General features: G+C 40.4%; 1 protein-coding gene across 1 annotated transcript in view; it reads left to right on the forward strand.

Annotated features, from left to right (window-relative positions):
• Positions 1–749: 749 nt before the first annotated feature.
• ANK3 (ankyrin 3) overlaps positions 750–21,764 on the forward strand; it is a 317,709-nt gene continuing 296,694 nt past the window's right edge. The window contains exon 1 of the mRNA XM_069460452.1: positions 750–863. Coding sequence (XP_069316553.1) covers positions 750–863 — 114 coding nt within the window. The remainder of the gene's footprint in view (positions 864–21,764) is intronic.

Genomic DNA, 21,764 nt, shown 5'->3' on the forward strand with positions numbered 1-21,764 from the left:
TTTAAAAGACAACAAGCCCTTCTGTAGTCCTCGCCACAAAATGCATTTAGGCTGATGGTACAGCATAAAGGATGCACTGTTGAGATCGCCAATACATGCATTGTTTTCCCCACAATGCAGTCAGGATCTCCATAGCAAAATTTAGTGTGTTTTTTGAAATCTTATTTTATATATTTTGTCACCATCAGCAGTTGAACTAAAGTAGGAACGGCTCCATTCTATTACGGGTTAAATTATGTTCTGTGCAGATCTAGTGGTGATGTATAAATTGCAGCCCTTCCTTTTTTTCAAAGGCTTCTAAAATAGGTTTTCAGAATTGGTGCTGGATTTTTGCTTCTGCATGTGTGGTGACTCTTGATTCTTCCCCTTTGGAGAAGCATCCTTTGCAGCATTCCCCCTTCTGAGGAATCACTTAGACACTTCCAGCTGGTGGCAGGGGATACAGCCATAATACCGCTTCCTCTGTCCCGGCTGTCTTCCACACTACGGTAAATGCATTACGATGGCTGCACTCTCGTGTAAAGGCTCAGGTAGAGGAAGGTGGAGGATGAAGTCTGGACACCGTCGTTTTGGTTTTTAAAAGCTTCAGCCTCTCCAGCATCTTTGCATTTTGAATGTCTTCCTGCTTCTAGTCACAGCTTTCTCTCCAGTGATTGGAATGCCACTGCAAGCCTGATTAAAGGTGCCTGAGGATATCACCTTTTACACGGAAGCCCTGTGTGCTTGAGAGGCTCTTTTTTAAATGCATTATGGCTCATGCAGCCTCACAATTAAAGAAAACCAGGGATTTAGAAATCAATGCTGAAGAAGAGACTGAGAAAAAAAGGAAACACCGCAAACGGTCCCGGGATCGCAAGAAAAAGGTAGCTATGTATGCCAGAGCAGATATCTTGCCTGGATGCTTTTTGTTTTAATTTCCTCCTGGCATCTGTTAGAAGCATTAAGGGCTATTTTTACGTGCTGGGTAGTGTGTACCTTGGGTGTGTAAATTGGGAACCAGGAAGAAGCCCTGTGGCAGACCCTGGCCATAGGATGGGCAGGGGGAGATTTGCTCCTGTGGGGTGAATGCGGGGCTATGCGGAAGGTGTGCTGCACTTTGCATAGGCACGGGCATGGTTCCGTGGCACAGAAGGGTGTTGCAAGGGAGTTAAAAGTAGTTTCTTCGTAGCCCGATCAAGGTTAAATGAACTGCGGTGACTTAGGTTTGAGGGAGAGGCCAGAGAGCCAGCCTTTGTACTTCTTAGAGGTCTGTCTCTTGGAAAAGGAGCTTTTGTGCTGGAACTATGTCACATGTGTGCATTTCTCAGGCAGCTCTGTGACCTTAAAGACGTAGCAGAAAAGTCATTTCCTGCTTTGCTTTGCTTTTTTCCCCCTCTTTCTGTCCTTTTGCCTCTTATTTTTATACGGTGCTTTTGGTTAGGTTGTGCAATGGAAATAAGCTGCTAGAAATAACTTTCTTTTGTTAAATAAAGCTCAAATCAGTAAGGTTTGTTTTTTCCTGCCGGGTGAGGGTGATTAGCCTGAATGCAGGAATTCCTGTGACCTGCAACCTTCAACACTGATTGCTTTAGAGCCCAGCATGGGCATTGATGATCTGATAGTCCAATGCAGGGGGAAAATAGGAGAAATATTCTAGGTCAGTGGTGTTTTATTACTGCCTGAGAGTACTTACTGAGTATTTGTAGGCTTTGCCCTTAAATATGACTCCTAAGTACCAACCCAGGAGTGAGACCCCAAACCACTTTTCCTCCATGGCAGTTAACAAAAATTGACTAAAACTCTGTGATCTGAATATGGAAGTCAGCTCATAAAGCATTTTTATGTGTCTTTGTGAGAATTCCCAAGGGAAAGATATTCTTAATCTGCTCTGAGCAGTGGTGCATGTGCTTTGAAATGATATGCAGATTTCAGCTACTCCATGTGCCTCCTTTCAGGAGTGACCATGAATATTCTGGGTACCTTTGCTATTTTCTTCAGAGTTAGGATCTATACAGGAAGACGCTCTGCCTCTTGTTACATAGCAGACTTTGGGAGACCAAAGCTGGAGTGCTGCAGTTTGTTTTGCTGCAAGATGTTAAATATAGATAGTTCCTACTTCAATATTCTCGTAAATAAACTTCTTGAATTTATTTTCATAAAAGTACAAACTTAGGTGAAGAAATTCCGTGCAGCCGTATTTCAAAGCATTGCACAGCACAGTTGCTATATTTTGCTAGATTCTGGTCTAATTTTATTGTATTAGTTTTGTCTGTGGGTAGGTCACTATCGATTGCCCCCTCTCCACACATCTCTACCTACCCCTAACATGATAGCCTAGCTTCTGAGCAACACGGGAAAGGGTACATATATTTGTATAAAGCTCTGATGGCATCGTCTTTGTCGATACTATACATAAGGGTTGCTAGGCCAGCCAGGCTAATGTACAGCAGTTTCCTGTAGCAGCGATGACAGACCTGCTGCCTTTGTGCCTGGGCCCCTGTTTGACTTGGAAGCGACACAGGGAAGGCGTGAGGCAAAGGGAGTTTCTGGACTTAGTAGTCCGAAGCAAATGCTTTGTGGACCCAAATGCTTTGTTATGAGTACAACAGAGTCCGTCCAATGTAAATCTCTTAGCAACCAGAAGGGAACATGGAGAAATATCAATATCGCTATTGTAAATGTGCAAGCGGATTTAAATGTTTTGTTCTCAGGACACTCACAGAAGAGATCCCAAAAGTGGCTCACAGATAACACTTTCATTGCTGCTGTCCTTGCTAATTCCTGGCCTAGTACAATAGATACATTCCCTACCAAAAATACAGTGTATGACAGAAGATACAATATTCATAGTCAAATTATTTCCTGGACTACTTGTAACGCACAAGGTTAAGATTAAATTATTCTGAAGACACACTCTAGATTTCTTTCAGTGGTGTAGCATATGCAACCCTTATTCCCTACAAAGTGAATTGTTTCAACTGGAGTTTCTTTTTTCTCACCTTTTTCTAAGATTTGATGAAGGCCTATGGGCTGCTTTCTTCCATGTTATAGACCTCATGTCAATTGAAAAAGCTGCTTTCAAATAGTTTGTGGATTATTATGGAGACAGTTGTTCTTGTTCCTATGCAGAAATATCCTCTAGGATCTTCTAATTACTTAAAAGTAATAGTGAGTTACTCTCATAGTATCACAAAATAAAAAAGTTTAGGAAAATCTTCAAGAGTATCTAATTTGCTAAATGAGGAGTTTGCTCCATGACACTTTTGCAGGTTAGGGTTGAGCAAACCCCGGGTCAGTCTTTCTTGATTAAATCTTATGACACAGCATGATACAGTATAGGATATTACTGTTATCATCAAATCATACATACATATGTAGACTTACCAGTGAATTCACATTTCATCAAGTTTTTAAAAATTCAGTCCCTTTTGAATATATTAACCATGAATACGTGATTACCAGTCAAAAAAAAAGTAGAGAACTTCTAGGAATTTATAATTAGTTGAATTTTAATAAAGATGCGTTTATTCTTGCCACAGTAACTTAAGTAGTGCTGAGAAAAAGGAAATCTTCCTATTTGTTAAAAGGAAATGCACCTAGGTGGATGAACCTTCAGTCTTTTATCACTAATTTTTCTGACTTGAAAAAAAGTTTTTATGAAGATCTAGTTTAAAAGTGGCTTGCCAGTGTACTTACAAATATCCCTTACCCACACTTCCCCATTGCCCTTCCCTTCTTTTTCCCTTTCACACTTCTCTGCTGATGGGCTGCTTAGGTTGGCAGCCAGCAGCGGGAGGCATGCCAACGGTAGACACAGTGCCTTTGGGTGGGCTCACATTGGACCCTTGCCCTGACTAAGAAATTTGCAGAGAGGAACTCTTCATATCCCCTGCTCCCAGCAGGGTGACTGGTCCATGCAGTAGGTGGCTTATCCTACCATGAAGCCAGGAGGGTTTGAAGTCACAAACACTCTTCCCTGTGGTGCAGGCTGCAGCCCCTGCACGTCCCTTGGTGCTGTGTTACCTGCATGTTTGCCCTCTCCCCACGTGAACTATAAAACACATTTCAATAGCAAGGAATATTAGAAGTGATGCTAATTTGGTCAATAAGTAGATTTTTTTAGTATATTAATGGATGCTTGTATTTTTTTTTACCATGTCCTGTCAAAAAAACTTTGACGTAACCTAGGGAAATTTATATTAAAAAAGAAAACATTATGAAGGCTTTCCCTCCCTCCCTCTCCCTTTCTTCTTCCTCCTCCTCCTCTTCTCCTCCTCCTACTCCTTCTCCTCCTCCTCCTTTCCTCTTCTTTCTCCTCTCTCTCTCTCTCTACATATATATGTGTGTGTGTATATGTGTGCATGGCTGGGTATTTTCCGGACAGACCGTTTGTGTGTGTTTGTGTGTGTGTTTGTGTGTGTGTGTGTGTGTGTGTATGTTTGCCTGCCTGCCTGACACAGTGGTAGATACTGGGATAAAGGGGCAAATAATTCCATGATTAATATGTTTTCTGATTACGATGACAAATTTATACAGTTAATCAGTGGCAGAGCAAGAGTGAATATTCATTGCTCCATTCTTGTTGCATTCATTCAGCCAACATTTACTCAGTGACTTTTGTGCATCGGGCATTGCATCAAATGTTGGTGACAAAGGTAAACAAGGCCCTTAGTGGCAATAGAACAGTAGCTCCCAACAGAGGCAGGGAGAAAGTTAAAAGCGCCATTAATCACCCTACACAAAGTATGAAAAGGGCGTCACAGAAGCCCACAGTAGGACCCCCAGTTCACTCACAGGAGCTCAGAAAAGGCTCTCGGTGAAGCTCATCTTGGAGGAGGAGTCAGCAAGATAGACAAGCAGAAGGACAGGAATCCCATGCTCAAAGTGATGGAAACAGGGAAGGCTATTGGGGTATGTGGGAAACAAACAGAATATTGGAATGCCTTGAGCAAAGCAGGCCTGGGTGTGTGGCAGGAAAAGTAGGCAGAAGCCAGAACACCAAGACCTTTGTATGCCAGCTTGCAGGGTTTGGAAATCATCCTGCTCAAAAGAAGGACAGACCTTCATGGTGGTGTGGGGAGAGAGGAACGTGAGCAGCTTTGTGGTGCAGAGCCTTCACTCGAGCGTCCGTATTGTAGCAGCAGGGAGAGCAGTCAGGAAGCCCTGCTGGGGACCCAGCCACAAGATGCTGAGAGTCTGAACCAGGATGGAGCCTATGCCAGTGGAGAGGGGGTGTAGCATACAGAAGATATTCTGGGGAAGACTCAGTAGAACTTGGCAGTGGATGTAGGTAGGATGTGAGAGATCAGATTCTAGGGGAACTGCCAAGTTCCTGGCTTGAAGGGGAAGAGGAAGAATTAAATGTCCTGGATTCATGTCTTTTCTCCCAGGACATTTATTGACCACTTATTATGTACCATATAGAGTGTTACATTGCTTTATAGGTGGAGGCTCATTTAATCTTCACAATAGCCCTAAAAAGAAAAGTATTTTTATTATCCTCATTTTACAGGTAAGGAAACTGAGGCATGAGCCTTTATGCTGGTGGCCCAAAGTTCTCACACTAGTCAGTAGTAGAGCTGGGATTCCGATTTGGGCAAACTCTCTAGCTTGTGCCCTTAACTGCTATACTATACAAAGTACGCAGTATGTGGCATTAGTATTTTCGCAGCTATTCATCAGAGTAGGCCTGTTTCAGAAAATCTTTTAAATGATAAGCTATTTCCTAGACATATGAAACCTTGATAGGCTTGATGTCTCTAAGTAACCCAGTATTGTAGTGTGTCTTTTTTTGCAGTAGATTTTAATGTTTTGCCTTAAGGTTCTGTTTTTAAAAATCTTTTTTGGAAGATAGAAATGAAAATTACCAACACCCCAGGACTTCAAATCCTCAGACACATTGAGTAATGACAACATCACAGTATGTTAGATGCCTGCTGTATGTCAGGCAACGTGCAAAGGGATTCCTATGGGTTATTCTTTTGCTTTTTCACAATTTTCCTATGAGGCAGGCATGATTTTCATCCCCATTTTCATAGATGAAACCAAAGCTTAAAGAAAATACATTGCCTGAGGTCGTACAGCTAGTAAGTGTTGGACCTAGATTTAAACTTGGGTCATAGGGATTTGGAATCTCTATTTAACCACTGGGTTTATTATAAAGAAACTCTAACACTCTCTCTTTAGGCCAAAGCAATTAACAGGTTTGAGATTTCAGAAGACATGAACTGCAGTGTTACATCTCCCTGTAAAAGCTTGGGGCTTCCTGGCCTTTTACAGGCTTGCCCCGTGCCTGGTTACCTAGGTACCTGTGACACCGTGATGTAAGATGCCAGGCAGGGTGAGATTTTGTACTACAGCAGCTGGACTTTTGTGGGAGAGGATCATATGGACACTTACGAGATCAAGGGAACCTGCTGTGTTTCCTGCTCCATTGAGTAGGTGGACTCCAGGTCTCTAGGGAGCTTGGTCTCTCTATTGGCGTACTTGCTATCATGTACTGTAATTATGTGTTTATACCTCTGTCTTACCCAGGAGACTATGAGCTCCTTGAGTCCATAGGTGGTATCATAATTATCTACTACAACCAAACTGGGGCTTGCTGGGTGGGCGGGTGGGTGGATGGTTGAGAGGGAATATCGTGTAATGATTAAGAGCATCAGCTATAAAGTAAGACTGTCTGAGTTCAGATGCTGGCTCTGTCAATTAGCTGTGTGATGCTGGGGAAGGTACTGAATCTCTCTGTGCCTCAGGCTTTTCACCTGCAAAGAGAATGTAACAATAGAGTATGCTCAGCCACAGCGATGTAATGAGATTTCAATGAGTTAATATTAGAACAGCGCTTGGCACAAGGTAAGAGCCAGGCAGTATTAGTGGTTGCTGTTGTTCAGAATGTAGAGGCAAATGGACAGAAGAATAAGTGGACCACAGTGTGGATATTTAGTGTTAGCTGATGTACTGAGGCATTAAACAAAGCTTAGGTTTGTTACGCAGCTTGCCTCAGGTCACAGAAACAGCTGGCCTGGGAACCAAGTTCTGTGTTTCAGAGTCCCTTGCTTTGGCCATCTAAACCTCTGTAGGAGAGGTTATCTTAAGGGAGGTTCTTATTAATGGACATCCATGGTGAATATTTATGTCAAGAGGAAAATTATCACTTTTGAGATGTTAAAAGTTAAATTATTTAATAACTGAATTTTCATAAACGAATCATTTAAATTTAACTGCAAAATCTAGATTTGTATAAGCCTTTATACTTAGTATACTTCTACACTTAAATTTATTAAGCAGAATCCAATTTCTGGAAAACAAAAGCATCAGTTTGTATATATTGATTGTTATATAGGTTGCATATTGAAGGAGAATGTCTGAATACAATGTTATACTGTCAGTTACGTAATCTGAATTTTATTCGAAATAAATATTTGTAACCAAGCAGTTTGCTGTAGTTTTGCCCAAATTGGTGTTCTAGTTTGTATAAATTAAAAGTAGAAGAGCTGAAAGCAAAGCAGTGGAAATCAAGCTTGAATCTTTTACATAGAGGTCAGATTTCATTCTGGCACTTGCCCCATTCACTCAGGATTATACTGTCACGGACCCAAACTGGCATCACAAAATGGGATGGTTCATTATCGTCAAATGTGGGAGCTGCTTATAAAATGTATAGATTTCAATTTAGATTTAATGGATTCTAGTAAATTATTTCTCAGTCATGGGTGCCTTTCTGACTAATTAGGATCATATCCTCAGTTCAGTTTGAACTTAGATGAAGCCCATTAGAATGGGTAGGACGGAGGTGACCATTCGTATCTGCCAGGTCTGCAGCTTGTCTTTGGCAGAGCAAAAGTCAGTACTGTCATCACAGGAGAAGGATGTACAGTCTGCATGGTAAAGAGTAGGGAAATAGAACTAGGCCATAGGAGGGTTGGAAGGAAGGAAGCTCATGATTTTCTAGGTAACGGAAGTCAGCAACAGAGAGACATTTGTAATTTACCTTGTGACGTCTATCAGAGGAACAGCATTCCTTTCTCCTAATGAAATGCAATTTTGTAAGAACTCTATACAGTTGAAGGAGGTACGAAAACATGGCAAATTTTGTTTAGTAGAGGATTAAAGACATTAATAGAGCAAGCAAACAATAAGGAGAGAGATGTGGGGAGTGGGCTAAATATTACAGTCCATGGTAGTAGAAAGAATGTCTCTTGAGGCTAAAAATGTGAGTTCATAGTGATGCTGCTACTAAACTAAGTAGTTGTGTGGCCTTGAACTGCATTTCTTTGGGCCTAAGTTTCCACATCAATCAAATGGGGATATTAATTTTTTCCTTGTTTACATGTGAAGTGTAGAGATGCTGCAAATAAATGCATTTACCAGGTTCTTGGCAGAAAGGGAGTACTGAGCAAGAGTTTTCAGCCTCCCCTCCTGGAGCATGGGGTCTCAGATGTAACTGAGTGACTGCAGTCAAGAAGGAGGTGGAAGACCTGAGAATATGAGAGGATGTTGTTAACAACTTTTGCACCTTGGAGGCCCTCAGAAAATTATTTGCTGAATGCAATTTTACTAGTAGACCACCATCCCCAACCAACCAGTTGAGTCCTGCAGTTAGCTCCTTGCAAACTTTTCCACAGCCTTTGGGGAATTAAATCTATCATTTTGAGAAATTCTCCCAAAGACTCATATGTTAACTATACTTTCCATTCATTAACATTATTATTAATTAGCTTCTCTCGGTAGTTAAATGATTGCCTAGGTAGATCTTAAGGAAAGCTTAAGCATCATATGCACTGATAGAGGAAGCATCAAGTAATTCTTTTTTTTTTTTTTTTTTTTGTTGAGACAGAGTCTCACTTTGTTGCCCAGGCTAGAGTGAGTGCCGTGGCGTCAGCTTAGCTCACAGCAACCTCAAACTCCTGGGCTTAAGCGATCCTACTGCCTCAGCCTCCCGAGTAGCTGGGACTACAGGCATGCGCCACTATGCCCGGCTAATTTTTTCTATATATAGATTTTTAGGTGTCCATATAATGTCTTTCTATTTTTAGTAGAGACGGGGTCTCGCTCAGGCTGGTCTCGAACTCCTGACCTTGAGCAATCCACCCGCCTCGGCCTCCCAGAGTGCTAGGATTACAGGCGTGAGCCACCGCGCCCGGCCCAAGTAATTCTTTTAACAAATGAACTTTATTTTGCAGATTGGAGCATTTATGTTGAAATATTTATAGGGGAAAAAAGTACTGACTTGAGCTGAATGAAAGAATCTTTTCTGTATAGTTTAGGTATTGTGATTACTGAGAAGAAATAAAATGTTACTTATACAATCTGTCTACAAGATACAATATATATAATTCATTACCAACCAATTTATCACCCTATCTTGGTAGAATGGCCACAATAGAGGAGAAGTTACAGTTTTAGGATAGTTGGGGAAAGAGGAAGGAATGAATAATCTGTCTAATGTAGACGATCACCTTTTATACCTGGTTGCTCAAACCAAAGTGGCCCCTTTACCAGCACATTCTAAGACTGTGTTCTAAGATTGCTACTTGCTAGAGCCTGTAAAATCTTCAACCACATACAGCAAGTTACCCTTTACCTGACCAAACTGGTCCACTTCCATAACTGCCACTTAGAGTTACCAGTGTGTTAACACAATCCCATTCACCTTAAACTAAACTGGAAAACTGAACCTAAAACCTGGACACCTTTCCTTAGACGTTTTCATCATAGACTCTTTGTGATGTTTTATTTTTCAAAGGACTATGCAGTGAAGTACCCAACAGCAAAAGTATATGGAACAGAATTTACATGTTCTTTTATTTATTAAGCTATAATTTCATTGAGGAACTACAGTGGGCCAGGCACTCTGTTGGGTGTTTTAAGTAGACTCCTATATTGAATCCTTAGGTATTTTTAACCCAATTTTCTGGAATAGGTAAATTAAACTCTGAAAATGTATCAACAACTTGCCCAAAGTTGCACAATTAGTAAGTATAGAGCTAGAATTCAAACCCAGGTTGCTCTGATTCCCAGCCCTGTGCTTTTTCTACCACTCCTCACACCTGGACTCACCTCCACGTCACCACTGAGAGCATCGTTTTCACGGAATACTGGACCCCATGAGCTGAATCTTTCCTGGATGACCATGAAATGTCATGCTAGGGTTTCTTCCCCTAGGAAATCCCTAATAGAATCTTTCCTGTGATGTCTCTCTTTCCCCCAAAGAACAGTACAGAATGGAGCATGGAGAGGAGAGGGTGATATAATTAGATGTAACAAATAAATTAACTTCAAATCACCTTCACTTCACATATTTCCTGGAAATGCATCCTACCTTAACAGGGCGGTAATCATATTCATGGTAAAATAAAGAAATGTACATATAAATTAATTCCTCAAATGTTTATAGTTTTGAAGATAAGCAGCAAAATCATTTTATGTCAGCTGGGTTTTTCAGTTTTTGAAATGAGTCTATTCCCACATGTTTGCAAGTGCCTTCTATTCCATGTTTATCATTTTTATGAGAAAATTGTGGAAGAAGCTGGCTTTAAATAACTTACTTAGGGCCTCAAGACAGACTGATTTTTTTGAGTTTAGATTAGAAATTAAAGTACAATTGTGTAGAATGGTAATAAATTGACACCAACATCAAAAAGCTACTTCAGCTGATGACATAGACAAAATGTTAGAATTGAGTCACCATGGGCTTTACCAGACTCTTTCCTTACTATCAAGATGGAAAAGATCTCACCGGCTTTATGAAGGGATTTTTTTTTTCTTAGCTATAGGAACAGTGAATAAAAAGTTTAATTTGAGGGAAGGGACTTGGCAAAAATTAGAGTTCTCAAAAATTTTGATGATTCAAAAATTGGGCTTTTTTAGCAAGCCTCAGTTTGAATCAAGAGGAAATCTACTAACAAAAGTTAAGTTCAATTTACAGTAAAATAATTGGTAGGTGCCAAAGGCAATTGTCTCACTTAATGCTGGAATGAACCCTCTGAGTGAGGTGGCATTACTTGCATTCTGCTGCTGAGAAAATTGAGGCTTAGATATTGAATTTTTCAGTAACAGCAGAAAGCAGAGATAGAACTTGAACCCGTGACTGTTGGACTCTAACCACCCCCACCCCCACCCCCATTTCACTATTCTGCTTGTGGATTATTCACCAGTCATATAAAATTCTTGGATATGGTGAAGGCTTTTACTGTCATTTTCCATTATTTTATTTTCTATATATAAGTGATTTTTCTATCATTTTTATGCCTCTCTCGTCATCACCAATATTATTGTTCATTTGTTTTTACATAGTAAATACTAGCTAAAAAGTGCTTTTTAAACAATGGGTGCATGACTAAAGCTTTATGTTTTTATCTTCAGATATTTCATAGGGATGTTAAGTATTATTGCAAAGCACAGAGCAATTTTGAATCAGGTACAAAAAGACCATAATTGATCTTGGCACCATGGATTTACGATAGTCTAGGAAAGCAACATTTGTCAAAACCCTAACCTTGAACAATGCATTTTGCTTTCTATTAGTAACCCCCCCAAATCTCCAGTCTCCTAATTCCCTGCCACATATATGCCACCTGGCTGGTTAGGGGTGAAGGAGACAGGGTGCTGGAAGGCACACAGCTTCTGAGGTCACTGAATCCCCACACTGTCCCCTACTCCCTCCCTCTTCTGTAAGGACCTGCTGTCCCTCTGTGTGGTGGCTTGGCCACTGGCAGCCTGATGCAATAACATTATGAGTATATTTACTTAGCTCTGTCAACACTCAAAATACATTTCCCTGTCCTTAAGTAACAGGAAGATAACCATATTGATGTTTAAAAACGCTGCCTGTAATTAATTTCTTTCCTTTGAAGCATGGCCATTGTTAACGATCCCGTTTTACTATGCTGCTTCAGCTAGAGTCAGTTCTTTGCCATCTAAAAATAAATGACTTTGTTATGCACATTTATTCCATCCACATTTATTCCAAATGGAATTAATATATTAATACTGGGAATCCAGGCACATGAAATTCACACATTCACTTGTCTTCATTAGTACAGCATTAGTGATCCTGATAACACTCCTCAAATTCCAGCCTGTAATTCCTTTCAAAAGCTGAATGTGCCCCATCTCAGCTGAAATTGGATCTCTGAGATGAGCATGAATACATTTAAAATATGTGTCTTCCCTGCTGCGGGGGTCATGCCCTGGCCAGTGCGAGTCCTGGCCTTGATTCTCCAGTCGTGCTACGTGGCTAAGGTAGTGTCTTTGTCTCGCTCCGATGTGTGCGAGTCCAGATCCCGGTCTTCCTCTGATCTCTCCATGGAAAAGCTTGCCTTCAGCGGCCGGTTGTAATTTGATTTTACGTAACGTGTTTCAGTGGATTTTCCACAGGATAAGATTAAAATAATTATATAGCCGTCCATTTGGCATCTGATAGGCATTATGTTTTTATCTGCTTTCTGGTGGATTAGTTAGGATTCCGCTGGGGCCCAGGGAGGGAGAGTGCTCTCACGTTCATCTGGCATCCTCGGCTTTGACCTGTTTTCCTAGAGCTCCATTTCAGCTTTAGCGGAACCTAAATTATTAATACGGTCTGTGCTGTGCCTGCGCGCGGAGCTTAATCTGGCCTGTGTTTTAAAGTGCTACTGGGGATCTCTGAAATAATAGGAAAACGGATTTTTGTTGGCTCTGTGGAATGAGGGGGCGAGCTGCGGAGTTGGCCGGGCTGGGGTTGGAATCTCGACCCTCTTACTTGTCCTCCGTGGAGTCTGAAGCGGGGGACTTAAGCTCTGAGCTCCTGCGCCCTCGCCCAGAAGAACACCCACCGCAAAGAGATGTTGCGAAGACTAAATTCAATTGCACGTGGAGTGGCCGGCACAATGCAGTAATTCAGCAAATGTTAATTCCTCCCACCTCCCCACTCCTTCCCTCTTCCCCTCGTCCACCTGCAAGAAACGAGAGTTTGTTTTATGCAAAGCATATTTAGTGAGCGTCGTCAGTTAAAATGGGAAAGAAAAGTAAATTTGCTAAAGTGAACTACAAGCAGAGGGTACACAGATAAATAAGTAACTGATAAGTACATGGATGTGTTTATGTCGGGGGCGGGGATATGTATTCCAAAAAGAACAGCTACAAACCAGAGCCAAATTTCTATTAGGAAGAAACGTGGCGTAGGAGGCTCGGGTTCTAGAGAGGTGCAGTGGCTTTCCTCACATGCCCCAGTACGGCTCTGTCTTCTTCCGTGGCAGCACCCCAAGCTCCGATGCAGGTGTCTCGGTCTGCTCGGCAGATTTTCTAAATTGAGTGATAGGCGAGTCCTCTTCTCCCTTAATGGAAAAAGGCCTTTAATGGGTTTGCCTTTTGAGTTCCCACTAAAGGTCTCCCGCTGGCAGTGGCTGCTTGACTCCCAGAGCATTAAAAATCACTCGGGGTAAACTAGTCAGCTGAAGTTTAATTCTAGTGACTCTCATCTCTGATAAGCAATTTCCCAGGGACAATTGCAGAAAAGTAGGCAAACCAAGAACCGACCAAGAACTGATAGCTTTTCTCACTAAATGTTAACTGTCAAATCAGAGAAGATTTCTTTAAGAGCTTTTGACGATATTTAATACCTGTTGTGCCACTTGTACTCCCTGCTTGATTGCTTGTAATATGCTAGAACATTCTGTGTGTTCTTCGAACTTATTTTTTCTCATCATGTAAGTAATAGATGTCCACTGCAGAAACAACATTAAACACAGGGAGGCAAAGATCACCCAGAGGAACATGGCTGTTATCATTTCAAAATAGAGTTATTCAGTGTTTTTCTGTGCACGTATAGACTTGGTTTTTTCTTTCCTCTCTTCTCTTCCTTGTTTTCCCCCTTTTCTTCAAAAATAAATGGAGATGAGATAATGATGGTACCTCCTGTTTTGCCGTTTCATTTTTCCCACTAAAAATATAATATGAACATATGTCCATTTCAATAAATATATTCGTGTTTTTTTTGTAGATCTATAGCATTCTACTTTATGATTGTACCAAAATGTATCCAACTAATAATCCCTTGTCTTTCTATATTTAGTTCATTTTGATTTTTATTAATATGAAAAAATGCCACAAAGGCCAATACCACTTCATCTTTTTCCTAAACCATGGTGTTCTCATTTTCTGATCTCCTGATTTTCTGGTGGTGGTTTTTTGTTTTTGTTTTTTTAAGCATGGCATTCCAGGTCCTCCATTCTCAAGCTAGAGCTGACATTTACAACCTCATTTCCCACAAGTCCACTAGTTGACCTCACTTCTGGTAGGAGCAACTCTACTTTGCACCACTCCTAGAACATCTTCTAGTTTCCCACCACTGGTCTTCAGGTCGCTCTGCCTGCAGTCTCTGCTTCCCTCATTCTCATCTCTACAAACCGTCCGCACTGCTGGGCTCATCTGCAACCCTCCCTTCATCCTGGAACACTGGTTTGTCCAACTGGATGTCATTTCTTGCATCTTAACTATGATGTTACAGCTGTTTGTATCTGTCAGAAAACTTAAGACACTCTACATGGAATTACAGTTTTTTGTGAAGACATCTAGATGAAAAAAGTCACAAGGTTTAATTTTGAATGTCAGCAAGGCTCCTAAGTGTGCAACTGGAGCCCTTTTCCTTGTCCCTGTCGTATCGAGGTCCCTGACACAGTGGTCCTGAGAACCTTCCTCCACCCCAGCTCCTACTGCACTGCAAGTCCCCTGGGCAGGAGCATGATTCATGGCATGTCCCGAATAAATGATAGCGGGCACACAGCTCTCCGTCTAGGGTTCTCTGCTTGTCCTCTAGCCTTCATGAGCTCATCTGTGATTCTTTTAGGCCAGTGACTTTCAACTGGTGAGAGAAGAGGCTGCATCATATTCACCTGGGGTTAGTGTGACCACCTGGCCTGGTTTCCCAGGCTGTGGGACTTTCAGTGCTAGAACTGGAATGGCCGTGCCCCTCTCCCCAAGCACATATTAGAATTGGTGGAGTGTGGTGGGGCAAATGGAGCAAGAGCAGTTCTCTATGCCACCTGTCTCTAAAACATCTGGGTCTTGCTTCCTTTGAGGGCCTTGCGTTTCTTCTGTGATTCTTATATCCCTTTTTCCCTTTGGGAGTCAATTTCTTACTTTTAAATTTCCAGTGCCATCAGTGGGCATTATTTCTTCCTAAATTGTTTTGCCGTTTCCTAATCATTTACACACAGTGGACCCTTCCGCATGCCATGCCATGGTGAATCTAGGAAAGTACATAAAATTCAGCTCTGGGCAACAACTCCTGCTTTCGTTATTTAGGGTCTTACCTAGAACTAAATTTCTTTGCTTTTATCTCTCTGGCTTTTCAACTCCTGGAGGCTCGTGTCTCAGTTACCTGCATTCTTGTTTTGATTATTACCAACTTTGACTTTTCAAAGCTGTCTCTTCCTCCCACCTACCCCACCTTAGCCAAGAGAGAATACTTAAACCTTCTGCCCCCACAAGAGGCCCCTGGTCTGGCTGCCACCTTCCCCCGGGGTATTGGACATAAACAGACATAAAGATCATTACGACTTTCTAATTTAATTCTAGTTTCATTTCTCATGTCCTACCCAGAGGGAACCTGCCATTGTTTAATTAAATGTTTTGATAAGGGTTGCTACAAAGTTACATAACTAAAATGTTATGTATGCAAGCGAATCCCTTCTTACTCAAATTTACATGATTGAGACAAAAACCATAATTAAAAATTGTTTTATAATGAATACTAGGTTAAAAAATATTTATCATACCTCCATTTTTATACCAATCACTCAAATCATACTTAATATATTAGTAGTGACTTATGGACAGCAGATGAAAATACATGATTCAGTCACTTCCTTAGAGTGAATAAATGAATGCTTTCATTTATTTTAAGTGAAAAGAAGTGCTACTGTAGAAATCAGAATTTGAACCTATAGAGTTTATGTAAAGGACAAATCCATCAGTTTTGAAGGGCAGAGTTGCATGGAAAATTCCCAGAGTCACCAGAGTTAAAGAATCTTAGAGATAGAAGGGACCATTGAGGTCCCTGAGCCTGGGACCTCTGCAGAGCCTGTCTCTCCTTGACAGTAGCTCTGTGCCTTGTTTGTGAGTCTCTGCTTATGAATCGCCTGCGAGTGGAAATGTCCTACCTCCGAACATAGTCCCCATTTCTGAACAGTTCTGATTGCTAGAACATGCTCTCTTATTTTTGAGACTAAATCTAGCACCCTGTTATGTCCACCCATATGCTAGCTATTTATATAGATGAGGATAGTGATATGTTGGTACTGCTGCTTCTCTCCAAGTTAAACACTCCCTGTTTCTTTAGTTGGTCTTCACAAGACAGAGAGAGTCGCCATACCCCTTAAATCCCTTCGTAGCCTTCATAGGATACCTAGAATTGATGTGAATATTTCACACGTGGATTGTCCAGCTTGTGATATGTTGATAGAGCACATCCTCAGCTGTTGCCACCATTGGTAAAAGGGGCCAAGGTCATGGTTCTTTGGGGAGAAGGCAATTGAGAGCCTACTCAGTCTATTTTCATGGGAACTTTGTTTCTGTTTCACACATTAATTTTGTCCTTTCTCTTTAACTTTTAGTTTTATCTCTTGGCATTGAAATATATACAGTTGACTGATTTGTGAATACATTGGAACATTTATAAACAGCAGCAAAGTATAGATTTATAAAGATGCAAAATCTTTGTCCCTCTTATACTTATCTTCTGTGTTTTCCATTATAGTATCTCCCATTACTTTATGCCTCATACTTAGAAATTATTTTCTAAATAATTAAGGACCAACTCCATGCCCTACATTGTTCTTTCTCTCTCTTTTTTCTTTTTCTACTTGGCTTCTGCCCTTCTATTTTTGTCTCTGCTTTCTTTTCTTACCTTCTTTATCATAAAAGTATTCACTAGAACAGATGGAAATATTTCAATATTGGATACGAGATAGGAACAAATTTATATAATGTGTTAAAATTTATGAAATGTTGAGTTTTTTAATGTATTTCAGACTAACCAATTTAATCAATAAACAGTTGGCTTCTTAGGGACTAACATTGATGGACTGAATCCTTAGAAACTAACAAGTATGTGGAATTATTTTGACAGAAAAATTATCTCATAATAAGGACATAAAAAGAACAAAATTCTGAAATATTTGAGTATTTGTTGTAGTGCAGTGAATATGAAATATAATATATCCATGTTGTTTTGATTTAACAGCATTTCAACTGTTCAGTTCCACTAACATTTATATGCTCTGGGGATACAAAGAGAAATAAAACATGCTTCTAGTCTGTTGGGAACTGGTAGCCTTGTAAGAGAAACAGACACGTTTAACAGAATTAAAATAGTCTTGATTGGGCATGTTGGCTCACACCTATAATCCCAGCACTTTGGGAGGCTAAAGGAGGAGGATAACTTGAGGCCAGGAGTTTGAGACCATCCTGAGCAACATAACAAGATTCCATCTCTACAAAATTAAAAAATTAGCCAGGCATGGTGACACACACCTGCAGTCCTAGCTACTAGGGAAGCTGAGGCAGGAGCATCACTTGAGCCCAGGAGTTTGAGGTTACAGTGAGCTATGATTGTGCCCTTGCACTACAACTTGGGTGATAGAATGAGACCCAGTTTCTAAAAAATAAATTTAAAATGAGACCCAGTCTCTGTAGTCAATATGGAAACGTACAAAGTGCAGGGGAGGCCTTATGAAGGCACATGTCTATGAGGAGAGAAGGTAGAAATGAGACAGATGTGGAGACTGAAGCTGGTCCTGAAGGCTGAGGACGTGTGGGCAGGTGTTGTAGACTGCACGGGTAGAAAAACTTTCAGGAGGAGGATTGACTGGACATGAGGACTTACCAAACATAGGTGAAAAAGAAAGAAAAAATCCCAGGACTGTCAGAGATGTCAGAAGTGAGTATCTGAGAGGATGATTATACCTTGCCTTGAGGGAGGAATGCAGAGGCTTCCATTTGTCTAAGGTGTGCCTTCTCTTTCCTCTGCTTTCCCCTATTGCTCTCAACTGTTAACATTTTTGCAAAGAAGTCTTATCTTATGTTGAACTTGGGTTTTCAGCACTTGCGCACAAGTGCTGAAGTCCTAGAATTGGAACACTTGAGAGAACAGCAGTCCACGGAGCCGATGAATTAGCAGCCTAGAGAATAATTACTGGCTTATTTTGAGAAGTATTGAAGCCATTGATTTTTGTGTAAGCTGTTATTAACTGGGCATGGGGTATGTTAGAGATGGTAGTTAAAAGGCTTCTCAGATTTGAACTATGAAAATCTTCATGATAAGACCTGTAATGTGAAATTCATGTTCTCCCATATGCTGTACTGTATTTGTTATTATTCATGATAAATCCTTTAAAACAGTGTCATGTTTTAATGTATCCTTCTATTTTGAGAGTAATATTTTATAGTGATTTTTAAAAAACAGAAAAGTAGAAGAAAAGCATCCCTAATAAACTTGCATGATCAATTTAATGCAATCCGTTTCGTTTTCACATGTTGTAACACCATTAAAAGTTTAGTTTTCAGAAATTTAGAGAAATGAAAAAGAAAGAAAATATCCTGAAAAATAATTTAGTAGGAGAATAGTTTTCCCTTGTATTTCTGTTTAACAAAAATGGGCATAATTACACTTGAGATGTAAGAATGCTCTGAAAATTTGCCAAACTGATTCTAAACAGTGTGTACCAGATTTAACTTTTCTGAAATGTGCTACTTTTATGGAAAGATTGTGTCAAGTTTCAAGCTACATTTTAAAGATTCCTGCAAGAATCTTAAAATGTATTCAGTTGACCTTTTTATAAAATACTTCTGGAGATGCATACATAATATTTTGATGAAAACTGTTGCCTTAGTATTAAAGCCCAAATTACCAGTAAGGAATGCCATTACCCCATAATTCATGATATTGAATTCTTTTTCTAGTATGTTTGTGTTCATGTGTGTTTGCAAATCTGTATGTTTGATTTTATTAACCTGACAGTTGTATATCAGCATTTGCAGTTATTAGTTCTAGCAGAAATAAACAGATATCTAACCTGGTAAAAGAAGTTAGTTTAGATGAGAGTTAAACTAGACAAAAATGAGAGAAAAAAAGTTCACAGTTCATTGGGTTTTTAAAAGATAATACAAAAAATAAAAATAAAAAAAATAATAAATAAAAGATAATACAGGTACCTGCCATTTAATGCAATAGATAAATTATGTTAAACTGGATGGAATAATTGTAAAATACATGATGCCACTTAACAATGTAAAGGAATCCTTTTATATTAGAATAATTGTGTCTTTGATGTATCTGTGTTTGAAGTTGGATATTCAGTTTCTCATAAAATGAGGTATACACATATTCTACGGAAAGGGACCTTCCTAGACACAGTCTTTTGTGCTTTAGATCAGAGCTGTGCCGTTTACTTCGGATATGACTGGGAAGTCCCAGGGTCTCTTGTGTCAGCATGGGGAATGTGACAGGAATGCCCGGCCCAGAATGTTAGCTTGAACTTGCAGTTTAATGTAGAGCTTTTAATTGCATTCTTGGCGATATTTACTGTCATCTCATAACAATGAACTCTTTACGGTTATGTCCTAGTAAAGTATATCACTGAAGCAGAGACAAGTAGTACCAGGAATCCCTCAGCTTTCATATATAAATGTTCAGCCACACGGGTTCATTTTTATTTGCTCGTTTGTCTTACAACTATACATTTAGAAAATTCTTGGCCGGGCGCGGTGGCTCACGCCTGTAATCCTAGCACTCTGGGAGGCCGAGGCGGGTGGATTGCTCAAGGTCAGGAGTTCGAGACCAGCCTGAGCGAGACCCCGTCTCTACTAAAAATAGAACGACATTATATGGACAACTAAAAATCTATATAGAAAAAAATTAGCCGGGCATAGTGGCGCATGCCTGTAGTCCCAGCTACTCGGGAGGCTGAGGCAGTAGGATCGCTTAAGCTGAGGAGTCTGAGGTTGCTGTGAGCTAGGCTGATGCCACGGCACTCACTCTAGCCTGGGCAACAAAGTGAGACTCTGTCTCAACAAAAAAAAAAAAAAAAAGAAAATTCTGAAAGGAAGTCTGTGCTTAGAATCTTATTATTTTTTAGTGTTTCCAGGGAGTTTTTTTTTTTAACTGAGATATAATTTACTTGCCATCAAACGCATGAATCCTAAGTGTATAGTTAATCGGTTTTGACAAATGCATCCAGTCATTTTTCCCATCCCCTCCACAAGACAGAGCTTTTCATCATCCTTAAAAGTTCCTTTGCCCCCTTCCACATGTCATACCTCTCCTTAAGCAGCCAGTGTTAGGATTTTCAGTACCATTGTTGGATTTTATTTTATTTATTTATTTTTTTAACAGAGATAGGTTCTCGCTCTGTTGCCCAGGCTAGAGTGCAGTGGTGTTATGATAGCTCACTGCAACCTCGAACTCCTGGGCTCAAGCGATCCTCCTGCCTCAGCCTCCCAAGTAGTTGGGACTACAGGTGCACACCACCATACCCAGCTAATTTTTCTATTTTTGGTAGAAACAGAGTCTTGCTCCTGTGCAGGCTGGTGTCTAACTTCTGGGCTCAAGCAATCCCCCTAGCCTGGACCTCCCAGAGTGCTTGGATTACAGGCGTGAGCTATTGGGCCTGGCCCCATTGTTGGATGTTAATGTTCATTCTTAGAGGTTATATGTCAGACTGAAATGTCAAAGCAGGATCTTTAAAACTGTGTTTTCCTTTGAGGAGTTTTTTCTCCTCAGGGAATCATTCAGAAGTACATGCATAGATCAAGAATGGGGATTTAAAACTTGCCCTTATAGAATTTCAGTCTGTTGCTCCTAAAACACCTGAGACCATTCTCCGCGTCTCATTGTTCCTGAAGGAGGACCAGGTTCATTGCCAGCCTGTCAAATATATTTCAAGTCATTTCCTTTTTTATATTTTCATTTGGCTCTATTTTTAATTTCCACTTACGGTAAAAATGGGCAGGAATCCATTGTGATTATACCTTAACTTTGTGTGGTGTGTACACCCTCCACGTAGGGTGGAATAGATGATCAATTCATGTAAATTTAGTAAAAATGATCAATAAATGTCATGGATGAGGCTGAATAGCTCAGTGCACCTCCCTGAGTTTGGAAAAATAATGTTTGCCTTGGTGTCCCATCGGCCTTGCAAGGTGGTGGGAGACCAAATCAAACCCTCCCCACAACTACGCCTTCTCCATGACTGTGTGCTGTTGCACAAAATGTGAGGCTCTATTATTTGGTAACCAGACAAAAAGTACTTCTGTTCTGTCTCTTTAAGAGAGAGAAAGAGAGAAAGTGGGGGGGGGGGGCATCATGAATTGCCCCTAGAGATTTTCTCTTCCTGTTAGCTAATGTGCTCTCCTTGATAAATAAATTTCAGAGTCAGAGTTGGAATAAACTGAACAATGCAGAGAGGTACAAGATTCCAGGATGGAGGGCTACTTTTATTTCGTTATTGCAGCCCATGGAGTATAGAATGAAATTGCACTGCTGCTGTAATTCATTCTCTTTATTAAAATAGACTGGCTTTAGACAAGCCATAAAATTTCCATCTGCATTCACAGCAGGCTCCCACCATCTGAAATACAGATTTTTTTTTCCCTCCTTTCTCTCGAAAATACCCCCAAGACTGAAACGTTTTAATATTGGGGATCGACAGCATGATAATATTTCGTTTCTGAAAGCCATGGGTATCCTCATCTGCACTTTGGATTGCTGCATCCGTTTTGAAAGGAAAGCTCGCCTTCTGTACTTAAAT

This window comes from Eulemur rufifrons, chromosome 28, assembly GCF_041146395.1.
Source record: "Eulemur rufifrons isolate Redbay chromosome 28, OSU_ERuf_1, whole genome shotgun sequence".
Taxonomy (NCBI): Eukaryota; Metazoa; Chordata; class Mammalia; order Primates; family Lemuridae; genus Eulemur; species Eulemur rufifrons.